General features: G+C 34.6%; 1 protein-coding gene across 1 annotated transcript in view; it reads left to right on the plus strand.

Annotated features, from left to right (window-relative positions):
* Positions 1–11,180, plus strand: part of IL17RD (interleukin 17 receptor D) — a 46,595-nt gene extending 35,415 nt beyond the window's left edge. The window contains exons 5-13 of the mRNA XM_032194286.1: positions 436–556; positions 1,518–1,562; positions 1,652–1,803; positions 2,676–2,741; positions 3,266–3,320; positions 4,263–4,373; positions 6,044–6,228; positions 7,469–8,408; positions 10,743–11,180. Of these exons, the coding sequence (XP_032050177.1) occupies positions 436–556; positions 1,518–1,562; positions 1,652–1,803; positions 2,676–2,741; positions 3,266–3,320; positions 4,263–4,373; positions 6,044–6,228; positions 7,469–8,408; positions 10,743–10,858 (1,791 nt within the window). The 3' untranslated portion in view covers positions 10,859–11,180. The remainder of the gene's footprint in view (positions 1–435; positions 557–1,517; positions 1,563–1,651; positions 1,804–2,675; positions 2,742–3,265; positions 3,321–4,262; positions 4,374–6,043; positions 6,229–7,468; positions 8,409–10,742) is intronic.
* Positions 11,181–12,781: the final 1,601 nt, after the last annotated feature.

Genomic DNA, 12,781 nt, shown 5'->3' on the forward strand with positions numbered 1-12,781 from the left:
GAAATATTTCATTGTTACTTGATTGTGTGAAGTCTTGAAAGTATTTATTTGCTGTGTATAAATGTGTATATATTTACATAGATACACGTTTAATGTGCTGTTTACTAGTTTACTAGGGTGCAGATTGCTTCCTAACATTATTTTTCTTTAATGAATAGTTGTCGATCTAGAGACAGATGTAGTCCCCTTCTGTAGAATTTTTCCTGAGGCTGGAAATTGTCATAAAGTCTTTTTGGGTGACTGTGGAGTGCAGGTGCATGTTTGAAACAGTCCATATACTGATTCTGTATTATGCTTCCTCATCATAGTGTGTGGCAGAGGGATGTATACAGGGTTCTTAATGTATTAGTTTCTGCTCATGTTTGCAGAACTGTGGGCCTATTTGAGAGAAAATGCTTTCAATTATAATAGTTTCAATCTTGTGTCTTTGTGTAGGGAATGGAATCTCATCCCTTCCTAAATCTGAAGTTTGAAACAGATTACTTTGTAAAGATTGTTCCTTTTCCTTCCATTAAAAATGAAAGTAATTATCACCCATTTTTCTTCCGAACTCGAAGTAAGTATTGTGTACAATATAGCATTACATAACATCTCTTTCTTTACTCCCCTCCCCTCCTTTTTTTTTTTTTTTTTCTTGTCAGAAAAAGCTTTTCTGATGTAAAAGAGTAGCTTTTCATGTAGCAGATGATGATGTTAGGGGAGACTGGGTTAAGATAGGTGTTGACGTAGTCTTTGAAGGAAGGACTGGGTGTTATATGGCAAGAACTTGCATGCCTTTCATAAATCTGTGGCATATAATACATGGTAGTCAACAACCAGAAGAAGAAACTTGTGTTAACTCCTTTCCTTCCCCTCACTGGACGTTGTGAACAAGCTCTGAGATCAGTTTCAAGAATGGCTATATAGGCATAAATGTAGATGAGTACATATCAAACTAGACAGTAACAACTCAAGTAGAACTTCTCAAAATTATTTAGGAACTGGCAATTCTCATTAGAGCTAAAGAGAAGGAACTTAAATAAATTCCTCAGTGCTTAAATCGTCTGATGGCAGTCTAACTCTAAGCACCCTTTTGAGTGTAACGTTTGTATGTATCTTGTGTTTTTTTCTGTATAAAACTTTCTTAAAATATTTTCAAACCTGTCTTTTGATGTGTACCAAAGTTGCATTTGTGTGCTCAGCATACTATTTTAAATTAAGTAAATGTAATTAATGCCAGTTTCTACTTCTTCCTCTCCTCCTGAGATGTGCCTGGTGCTATCCCTTTTGTCTCACTAAGGACTGCTATTTTCAAATTACTGAACCTATGTTTCTCGTATAAAGATGAGAAGGAACTTCAATCATAACATAGAAGCTGGGTTTGCAAAGTATATTTACTCCAAGCATATTATAGACTGGGAAATGAATGAATACTGCCCTCAAAATGCTGAAGTAACTCCCTTCTTTTGTCCTTTCTTTTTTTCTTTAAATAGCATTTGGATACTGTATCATTAATATTTTTTTGTGTGTGTTTGTAGCATGTGAGTTGTTGCTACAGCCAGAAAACCTTGTCTGCAAACCTTGTAAGTTAAATGTAATTTTTTCTTTATCTTATAAAAAGTCACTGTCATTCAAGAGTCAGTTGGCAATTCATGAATATCTCCTCTGACAGACTGGAAGCCAAGAAATCTGAGTGTTACCCAGCAGGGTTTTAACATGCAAGTGTCTTTTGATCATGCTCCCCATAACTTTGGGTTTAGATACTACTTTCTTCACTACAAACTTAAGCATGAAGGACCATTTAAGCAGAAGACCTGCAAACAGGTACGTCGCTGCATTTTTCAACTCTTAAAAGCACAGACCTCATTAACATAGATGTTCTAAGGTTTTACAGAAACTTTAAAAACTTACTATAATACAGAATACTATTGTTTTTTAAATTTTAAATTATTTGGTACTATTTCTGTAAATAATAATTGCATTGTGATAGAACTCATCAGTCAAAACCAGGCTTGAGTGCTCCATTGGTGCTGGATACTATAAGCAAAGGGGAAGAGGCTGTTCTCTTTTTTAAAGACCCTATAACTGATTAGTACTTGGAACTGTAGTTTATTAGTTTTTTTAAAAAAATATTCTTATCATGTAATATTCTCTCTACACTAAATTTTACGACTTAAAAGATTATCTATTTGAGATGGTATCACAAGGTAGCTCTCATTTCAGTATGCGTGGAAGTAGGCTGTGATTCTTTTACAACGAAAAACTATGTCCTCTTTACAACTAAAAACTATGTCCTCTTATGGGAGCTGCAATTTACTATATTGTTTCCCTGAACTTTGGTTAGCATTTAATAGCGAAGTTGGTCAACCTTTGATCCTAAGTCTCTGAAAGCTAGGGAGCTTCAGGGCATAACATAGCTTGTGTTAGACCAAGGTTTTGAGGTGTTTTGTTTGTTTGTTTGTTTGTTTTGGTTTGGTTTGTTTTTTTTTTTTTTTTTGGATAATCAATCATACTTGATTTTTGCAGATAGAGGATTGTAGTCTTTGCATATTTGAATAGAGAAATTCAGTTTTTGTGGTTTAGGATGTCCTACTTCAGGAGAGCACCATACGTTCCTAAATCAATGCGACTGTATTTTGTATTAGGTTTTGAAAGTATGTGAATGGCTAGCAAAGTATTTTCTTTCTTTAATGTAGGAGCAAAACACAGATACTACAAGTTGTATTCTTCAGAACGTAACTCCAGGGGACTATATAATTGAGGTAATATTTAGAAACTCGTACTACAGCTGAATTAATATATTAATGGGGGGAAAAATGAAACTAAAGTATTTCAAGTCAAACTGTTTGGTAAAATTAAATTTCAGGCATCCCTACTGAGGTACCTTGGGCAAGTAAAGGCAGATTGTTCTTGACCTTTCTATAGCTTTACTTCTCTAAACACGTAGTACTTCCATCTGTGCCTTCAAGTAAAATTGTGGTCCTGCATAATTCTTGGACTTTGATTCTTAATTAGAATTCTGTAGTTTGGTCAATTTCCACTATACTTGAGAGCTGTGTATTTCTTTTGGTGATGACAGTATGGGAAGTCTAAAAGTTAATATCACAACAGTAACTATGTATGATCAAAGATGAGTGATTTCACTAGTTACTACTTTAAAATGTTCTGTAATTTTAACTTTTGAATAGTAAGTTTCATATCTGGTTGGGAAATGATGTTTATATATTGCAGAAAATAAATAAAATGAATTTTCCACAAAATAAAATTCAACTTTTACTTTTCAAAGCTGGTTGATGACACTAACACAACAAGGAAAACAATGCACTATGCACTAAAACCAGGTATGTTTTTTTTAAAGCAGTATACACTATATATATTATTAACTTTTATTCAGTTTTAATTATTTTGAAAATAAATGTTGATTTGACATGTCTGTTTGCTGTAATCAATACTACTGAGGCAAACATACTGTGTTCTTTTGACCTAATGAAAAGAGAGTACACATGCACTCTGTGTATCTCTATATATTTAGTACAGTTTAGATCAACATATAGTTGGAAATCTTTGTGGGAAAGTCACATTTGTTGTGCATGTGGATATGAAAAGTCATAGTCTGTATCTTAATCGCAAACAAATGATGCATGCAGTAGTGTGGAAATAATGTAATGAACTATGAGAGCAGCCTAAGAACACTACCTGACTGTGCACTTCAGCCATGAAATGAAATTTAGCAGTGTGAAAAACCAGTCAGGTGAATGCTTGGCATCTGTATGTATTAGACCAGTCACTGAGAAATTAAACAGGGATTTCAGAATTTAACTGCAGACCAAAAACATAGATGAAGGCAACAGACAAAGCAGGCTGATTGCTAATGCACATTGCTAAAGGTAATCTCTGCAGGAATTCAGTTTTTCCCTAAGTGGCTAGTTCAGCACTCTGGAATGAAAATTTGACAGGCCAAATGACTGGTGTGTATAGTATTAAAAACTAAACTCAGGTAAAGTTCCCCTCATGGGGGTGGGGTGGGAGGTGACAACACACAGTCTGAGTTGGCATACAGCACTTGTTACTTCTTGTTGCTTGCATTAGTTGCTCTAATGCTGTGGTGATGAGGGCAATTAGCATAAAAATATTTATAACGGAGCAGAACATGATGTTTGATTTCTCTGTATATTTGAGAATCATCTGATAATAGTGTGTGCTGCAGCAATTTTTTTCTCAGTGTAAAGATTGATTAAATAGTTATAATAAACCCATGCCTAATTCTGCTTTATTTTTCAAAGTACATTCTCCGTGGGCTGGACCAATAAGAGCTATTGCCATTACAGTCCCTTTAGTTGTCATTTCAGCGTTTGCAACACTTTTCACGGTGATGTGCCGCAAGAAGCAGCAAGGTAAGAGTTTGTTCAATACAGAGTTGCATTTAAATGTACTTTTGCAACTAAAAAGGTCCTAGCTAGTAGGTTTATTCCAGAAATACCTTCTTCTGAAGAGCTTGCTTTCTTTTTAACTTCTTTGTCTTTCCTTCACACAGCCCCACAGCCTTTTTGTGTGTTGAAACTTATAGCAAATTCTTAATCCAGTGCTTGATGGTGATTTTTTTGTAATTAAAAGTACTGTTAACTTTTAAAAAGTTAATAATTTTTACTTTTTAAAAAAAATACTAATCAGGAGTTCACTGTAGACAGAATAGAAGAGTAGCTGGAAATATTTTTGATGTAAGGTTTCTTTTTATTCATGAAAATACTGCGTGTCAGTGTAGAATATGAACATATCTGTAAATTGTCTTATTTTAAACATTCCTTTATTTCATTCAGAAATGTCTAGTTAATATTTATTTTAAACCAAAAGGAAATGTGATACAAATATAACTCAGCACCCTCTGAAATACTACTTGTATCTATTAATGCAGATTTGCTCAGTTTCCTGGAAGTTGCCTTTACGCTTCATCCTAAGTCTTCTCCCTAAATTTACTCTTCTGAAGACTCGCAGTTTCAGACTTTCTGCAGATGTTGCAGGAACTTCTGTAATGTAGTTTCCATCCCTTTTCACCGACTTCTATCTCTTCCACGTCCAGGACCTGGCAAGCTGTGATTGTTACATTGAGATGTTAAAAACAATTGGCATTTTCTGTGGAATCTAGGGAATCATGCGGTTTCATGAATATGGAAAAAGAGGTTACATTCTCCAAACCTCACGTATCTGTGTTATCCATCTGAATGTTGGAAATGAGGTATACTGCAAGTGCTATATGCTGTCTGGGTTAAATCCTTTTACCTTCTGGTCTTCTGTGGCTGTTCCTTTGCTTGCAGCTAGCTCAGTTCCAACAAAAAAAAAATCACTGAGGATTTGTCTACAGAGAGAAGTGTTCCAGATTAGTTATTCCTGATGAAAAATAAAATTGTTGTAAATTAAATCCATAGATCGAAGTTTAATTTTGAGTAAAAAATGAGTATTCCAAAATAAAGTTTAACCAACTGCAGAACAAGATTGAATTAGCTTGGTGTGAAGCACTCATGTTCTGGTGTGAAAGCATCCATACAAGAAAGAACACACTAGTAACTATCTGGATTTAAGTTAATACCATCTTAATTCAGATTAATGTCCATATATGACATACATACCAGAGAGATACTATATGATGTTCTGAAAGGATCTGTATTCTTGGAGTTTAATGTTCTTACCTGTTGTGTCACATTTCTGTTTTATTAAAAAAGTAAATAAGACTGTTATGCAGAAAGCTCTTGATGATAGTATACATGTATCTTTAAGGTCTATGGTGTTTGAACAGTGTGTTGAAACAACGTCATTCTGTTTATAAACTAAAGCTGTCTTGAGTTTTCTGAGTTGTACAGTAATAATTTTACATTTCACTTCCCAAGTATGTTCCACATATGTAGCAGGTCCAAAGTTGGTAAATAGAGGGTATGCAATTTTTCAGGCTGGAAATGAATTATCATTTGAAAAGTCTTTACTACATGCTTTAGTAAAGAGCCTAATAAAGTTTAAAGCAAATAAACTCACACGTTTATTGTGTGAACGCTCTTCCTCTCTTCCAATTTAGAAAATATATATTCCCATCTAGATGAGGAGAGTTCAGAGTCTTCAGCATATGCTGCAGGTCTCCCTGTGGAAAGACTTCGTCCTCGGCCAAAAGTGTTCATCTGCTATTCCAGTAAAGATTGCCAGAAACACATTAATGTCATCCAGTGCTTTGCTTATTTTCTTCAGGATTTTTGTGGCTGCGAGGTAAGCTCAATATTTCTTCTGTAAACAGAATTGCTTTAATTAAAACAGTACCCACAAAACTCATAGTGATATGTACTTGAAGTGGGCTATTTCAATGCCTCCTTTCAACAGATGTAATTTTCATTATTTTTCTACATATTGCCTATATAATTTTTCTTATAGTCTGCATAGAAGACAGAATTGTGGAAAATGTGTACTGCATTGATTCCAGGACTTTTATTCAGCCATACTTAGTGAGTTTTATGTTAACTGCTTTTTCTGTGTAGAAGGTCATGCATCTTTATAATTGGCACCCACACAAGTATTAAAGATATAGTTCAGTGTTTCTAAAAGTATCTTTCACATTAGAACTCTGAAGTGGTAATACCAAACATGCACACTTGAATACATTGAGAATCCTGTTTATGCAGCAAATATATGTATTTGTTGATATTCTATATTGATTTTTGTGGATTTTTTTTACTTTCTGTTCCATTGTTGCTGTAAAATGAGCATCTTTTTTTCTTATTTTTGATTTAAAGCTGTAAGACAGACATCAAAATTCCCACTTTGAAATACTAGGCTCAGAATCTGAGACGTTTTAAAAAAATATGATCAATATGCATCCAGTTATTCACTTTATAATTGTAAGAAAAGTCAAGATAATTACTAGTTTATTTTGTTGAATTTTAATCCTGCCACTGAATCTGAATGTATGAATTGGAACTTTTTTTCAGCTATACAGCAAGTCTGACCTCTGGTGGCCAAACATATTAAAATAATGGATGCCCCACATATCTGGGGATGTTCACAGTTTATTCACAGGCTTAAAATGTTTCAGACTTTAAGTAACAACCAGCAAAATGGGTTCATGTAGTAACTAGCATTGTAAAACAATCTGGAAGGTTTTCCTTTTTACCTTAGCAGTTCACTGACTTCCTTAGCCCAGTGAAATATTCAGCCTACAGGCAAAGTTTAGGCTGAACATAAGGCTTTGCTTATTTTGGTGAATAACTACTGACATGGTTAATACTGCTGATTCCAGTTTGTCCACTACCAATGCTGTGTTAATTATTACTTAAATATCTTTTAATACCTGATACATCAAGGGCAAATCATAGTTAAACTCATAATTAATTTTCAATTGTTGCATAAATACAAGCTGATTTGCTGAGCATTTATAAAACATTTAGATGTTATTAGTAAATGTATCTAATAACCTAATAATAAAAATCAACCAGAATGTTCTTTTCTCTTCCAGGTGGCTCTAGATTTGTGGGAAGATCTAAAAATTTGTAAAGAAGGTCAGAAAGAGTGGCTTATAGAAAAAATAAATGAGTCTCAGTTTATCATCATCGTGTGTTCCAAGGGAATGAAATACTTTGTTGAAAAAAAGAACTGGAAACACAGAGAAGTAACCAAAGACACAGGACAAGGAGAACTCTTTCTGTTTGCTGTGTTGACTGTTGCAGAGAAGCTTCGTCAGGCAAAGCAGAATTCAAATGACCTCTGCAAGTTCATTGCAGTCTATTTTGATTACTCCTGTGAAGGAGACATCCCTGGTATTCTGGATCTGAGTACAAAATATAAACTCATGGACAATCTCCCTCAGCTTTATTCACATTTACATTCCAGAGACATTAGCGTTCAGGATGCAGAGGTGTTTCCTGTTAATGTTAGTAAAAGGAATTATTTCAGGAGCAAGTCTGGTAGGTCCCTTTATGTTGCCATTTGCAATATGCATCAGTTCATTGACCAGGAGCCGGATTGGTTTGAGAAACAATTTATTCCCTTCCTTCCACCTCCTTTATATTACTCAGAACCTGTCATGGAAAAAATTGATTCAGGCTTGGTTTTAAATGACTTAGTGAATAAACAGGTGATGGATGATGATTTTTACCTGAAAACAGATGTAAATATTATTTCAGCTGGAAATTCAGACTCTCATTGTATAATTCAGCACTTAAACCTTGGAGAAGATACAGAAACTCAGGACATTCAAGGTGGTGGCAGCTCTGTTCTTCAGCCGTTGTTACATGCTGTTAAAACTTCAAATCTGAAAAATATGCCTCGAGATTCTGGAATCTATGATTCATCTGTTCCTTCATCTGAACTATCTTTACCCTTAATGGAAGGACTACTGACAGACCAAACTGAAACATCTTCTATTACAGAAAGTGTTTCTTCTTCATCAGGATTAGGTAAGATACAGCAGTGTTTTGAAAAATATGTCTGAACATCTCAAAATACTTAAGATACTGTGTAAGGAGCTAGATAGAGAGCTGCCCAGGAAGGTAAGCATTATGTACAGGTGGTCAAAAAAGATAGGTTTTTAATAACATTAAAGGAAAAGAATCATTCTACTTGCTGTGGGGAGCTGATCCTTAGCTTAGTAAGATTTCATTAAAGTTATATTAATAAGCCACTTTTCATTGATTCACCTAATAACTGGAGAGATTGCATCTTCCTTCCAGAGAGACTCCTTGACAGCTGGCAGCTGTGTGGCTTAATCAGGACAGTAATATGGTGAAACATTCTTACAGAAAGGCCATAAATCTAAAACTGACATACTATTTTACTCCAGCGCATGCTAGAACCTTTAGGGATACACTCTATACTGAGTGGTTAACTCAAGTTTCAGAATCACACTGGGTTTCTCATCTGATATGGAGCTGAGATGGACAAGCAAAAAGGTTTCAGTGGAGGAATTTAAATGCTTGGAAGACACTCTCCAAAACAGATACAGAGATTTACATGCATACAGTTAGATGGCATAAATATTGCCTTGAACCATATAAAAGCTGATCTGACCTTACTAGTTTGAATACATTGAATTGACATCACAGCTACATCAGTATGGAATGTTTCAGCAATTGTATGTATTAGGATAAAAATGTTTGAGATTTTCCTGGAGCAGCTACAACAGGTGAACGGCATTTTGATGCTGATATGCTGTTTTGCTTTCTTGAATGAGTCTTGGCAATGAGGTAACTTGATAGACTTTTCTTTTAACTAAATGCATTCTTTTGATTATTCAGATAATTCATAAGCTATCTTTGATGCCAGAATTATGTTAATGAGGGAACATATAGATACTGATTGATACTGCATTTGTATGTATAGTCTTAATAGTCTGTAGAACAAAATAACTAGAACCTGAAAACTTTCCATGGAAAAAATACAGATTTATTGAATTCGTTGTATAACCCGTAAATAGCCTGTTATTGCTTCAAAATTTGTATTATATGCTTTAATTTCCTGCTGTCTTCTAACTCAGCCTTTTCACATATTTGTGGAAAAGCTTACAGATTATCTATAAAGGTTCTAGTATGTGCTGGACAAAAGTAGGATGCTAGTTTTAGATTTATGCCTCTCTGTAAGAATGCGTTACCAGTATTCCCCCTCATGGCTCAATCACAGAGCTGTCAGCTGAGTATCTCAGCTGCCAAGTGGTCTCTGGAAGAAAGAAGCAGTCTTTCCAGTAATTGAATCTCAAGTCACATACATAGTTGTTAACATGTTTCATCTATAGAGGCTAAGCATTATAGCACTGCCTGGTGAAGGTGCATCTTAATGCTGATGCTGTAACATGCAAAGAAACCAAAATAACTTTTGACATTTTCTCATTCTTTATCCCTGTCCAAAAACACTACTGTGACTCATGCTCAAAATTCCCCTTGCCCAAACCATGGTCCTAATTGGGTGCAAAGAAGATAACGTCTAGAACTGAATATCATCTGCCCACTAAGTAGGTTACAACCCATTACATCTTGTTACTGTCCAATACATACAAAATGTTTATAGATGTAATATTTACATGCCTAGTAATGAGAGAAGTAAATACTACTGTGTAGCTTGTATTCATGTTCTAGTAGTCGGACATGTCCAAATTATTACTTTGAATTCACAGTGCCGTTTGTGTTCTGGCTATGGATTTTTATCTGTAACTTGGTCACAAATGAAGTGAACAGCTCTGTCATTTAACAGCAAGTATATGTATCTCAGGGTACTTCCCCCCACCCCCTTTTCTTCTTTGAAAGACAGTTTTATTTACTCTTTCGAATTAAAACAATAGATCACATGAACTGCACTGAAAGTGTTAGAAATTATGTACAGACAATAGGCTTCAGACAAGCACAGAACTGCAAAGAGGAAATTCTCAAAGAGATCATCGCATTAGGTATGATCCACTGACACTTAAACCAAAATAATGTTGTGGAAGACCCAGCAGCCAGACCTTTAATAGGTCCATTCACTAATATGGTCTTCTCCAGGAAGCCCTGCCTGGGGAGAAAGTTTGTATTAACTCTTTAGATAAGGAGTTACTGAGCACAATAGTTCAGCCTCATAATTGAGGCATTATGATCCAGCAGGGTTCATAAGTTCTTTGCATTGTTTCTAAAATATTGAATGAATGCAAAGTCAGTGTTTGAAGTAATAAACCTCACTCTTTTTCCTTTTTTTTTCTTTTTTTTTCTTTTTAATTTATTTTTTAAATTTTTTAATTTTTAATTTTTTATTTTAATCTTTCATAGGGGAAGAAGAACCTCCTGTAATTACTTCTGCAAAGTTCTTAGTGCCTGGAATATGTAAAGCAGAATTTCATTGCCATATCCATACTGATGCACTGCAGGCAATTGCCCCTTTGTAATACATCACAATATTGCTATGCATTGCCACTTTATCAACAGCCTCTGTTTCTGCTTTAACTGCCACACTGTTTCAGCACTAAATCTACTTGAAGGAACAAATGCTCCCTGAAGATGACCAACGATTTGTAAGGGATTTTTACGGCCAGTAAACTTGAATCTGTTGGGCTTAATATTAAGTTTTTCATGATTTGAAAAATGCAGCAGGAAAAAAAACACTTCAGAATTATTCCTATTACTAATTTACATTTAATGATATTACACTGTTTACAGATGTCATTATCAAGTGACTTTTTTTTTTTTTTTTTTTTTTTTTTTTTTTACTAAACATAATCTTACAGCTGGACATAAAACGGTTTAGAACATTAAGTCTTAGTTTAGTAAATCTTGCGGTCCAGCATCTCCCTCTATCTTTAAGTGCTGACATTTTATGGCAGGAGTGTTGTAGTGAATGAGAGCAGGATTTTTTTGGAAGGAAGATTAAAAACAAAGGTGAGATCAAGAAATTCTTCATCGGGAGAAATCCTTTTCTCTTAAAAATATTTGAATTCCTATCCTTATAGTCTCCTCTCTTTCCCAGATGTTAACATGTCTCAGTACTTATTTTCAGATGAACATGTCTCTGTTCTATATGATTCTCCTCTGTTTTCTCCATGATCTAGATATGGTGATGCACAAATAGTACCATTTTGAGTCTGAAGTATCGTTTTTGTAACAGATACAAATATAAATTCTGCATATGCTGAGTGATACCATGGAAACTTTCCTGTTTTCTTCCTGGAAGGGCTAATATAAAGAATACTTTAAAGAGATGAAGGAAGAAAGATCATATTTTGTATTTAAGACCTCATTTTGTCTCTGTCCAACCATGTGATAAGTATGCTATATGGGGAATGTCATATTATCCTTCAAGGACATGCTGCTACAAAATCACCAGGGGTAAAAAAGTTAAAGACAAGCAGTTAGCAGACATGAATAATTGGCTTTGTGTTGAGCCAACCACTAAACAGAAGCCTGTGATTTATTTTGAAGTTTACAGTACTTATCGTTATTTAGTAATTAAGATAGTATTATAACAAAATATAATACTAGTAATATTATACTATATTTTAACAGAAGGCAAAAAATAGAACTGGTCCTGTTTATCTAAAGACAGCGTGCAAGTTCTTTCTTCTACAGCGACCGTGTAGGTATACCGTTACCAAAGTATCCTTGCTATTTCTTAAGAGAAACTTTTCATCTTCTCATTAGTAAAACACATCTTTGTAACTAACTGCAAGTCTTCTAGGCACCAGCATGGTAACAGCAAATAGTAAAGGACACCTCTTCAGTGTGCCTGTGCTAATTTTGCTCATGAAAGTCAAGAGTCTGTCTTGTTTCATTTGTCTTCATGTTCTACTAACAGGAGGTTATTTTAGGAATACATCAAGGGAGAACTCAAACACTTCAAGTATTTTCTCCACTTTGGTATATGAGAATAAGACCTCATGAACTCTTACGTTCTTTTACTTCTTGTAGTAGCATGAGATAGAACTACTGAAGAAGTGATTTTTGGCTGAGTAGCTTTGAAGCTCCAGTATTGTATGTTTTGCCATCAGTTTATATTTAATTGTTTGAAGATCCAACCAGAAGACTTGTGAAATTACTATCACAGATGTAGTAAGAAAGGTACTATAATGGATAAAATGTAACAATTATTTGAACCTAACATTGAATTATACCATGATGACTTAACATCACAGTGTGTCAGATTTGTAGGGTCTTGTCCATTAATCCTACTGTTCCTTTTTTTCTGAATTTGAAAGAGCACTAACTGGAAAACTTCAAACTCACATCCAAGTAAGTTAGGTGGCTTTAAGTACATATTCAGTCATCTGCACCTTCAGTTACGTTTTCATATGCTGTGCTGAAAGCAAAATATTTAA

This window comes from Aythya fuligula, chromosome 10 (assembly GCF_009819795.1).
Source record: "Aythya fuligula isolate bAytFul2 chromosome 10, bAytFul2.pri, whole genome shotgun sequence".
Taxonomy (NCBI): domain Eukaryota; kingdom Metazoa; phylum Chordata; class Aves; order Anseriformes; family Anatidae; genus Aythya; species Aythya fuligula.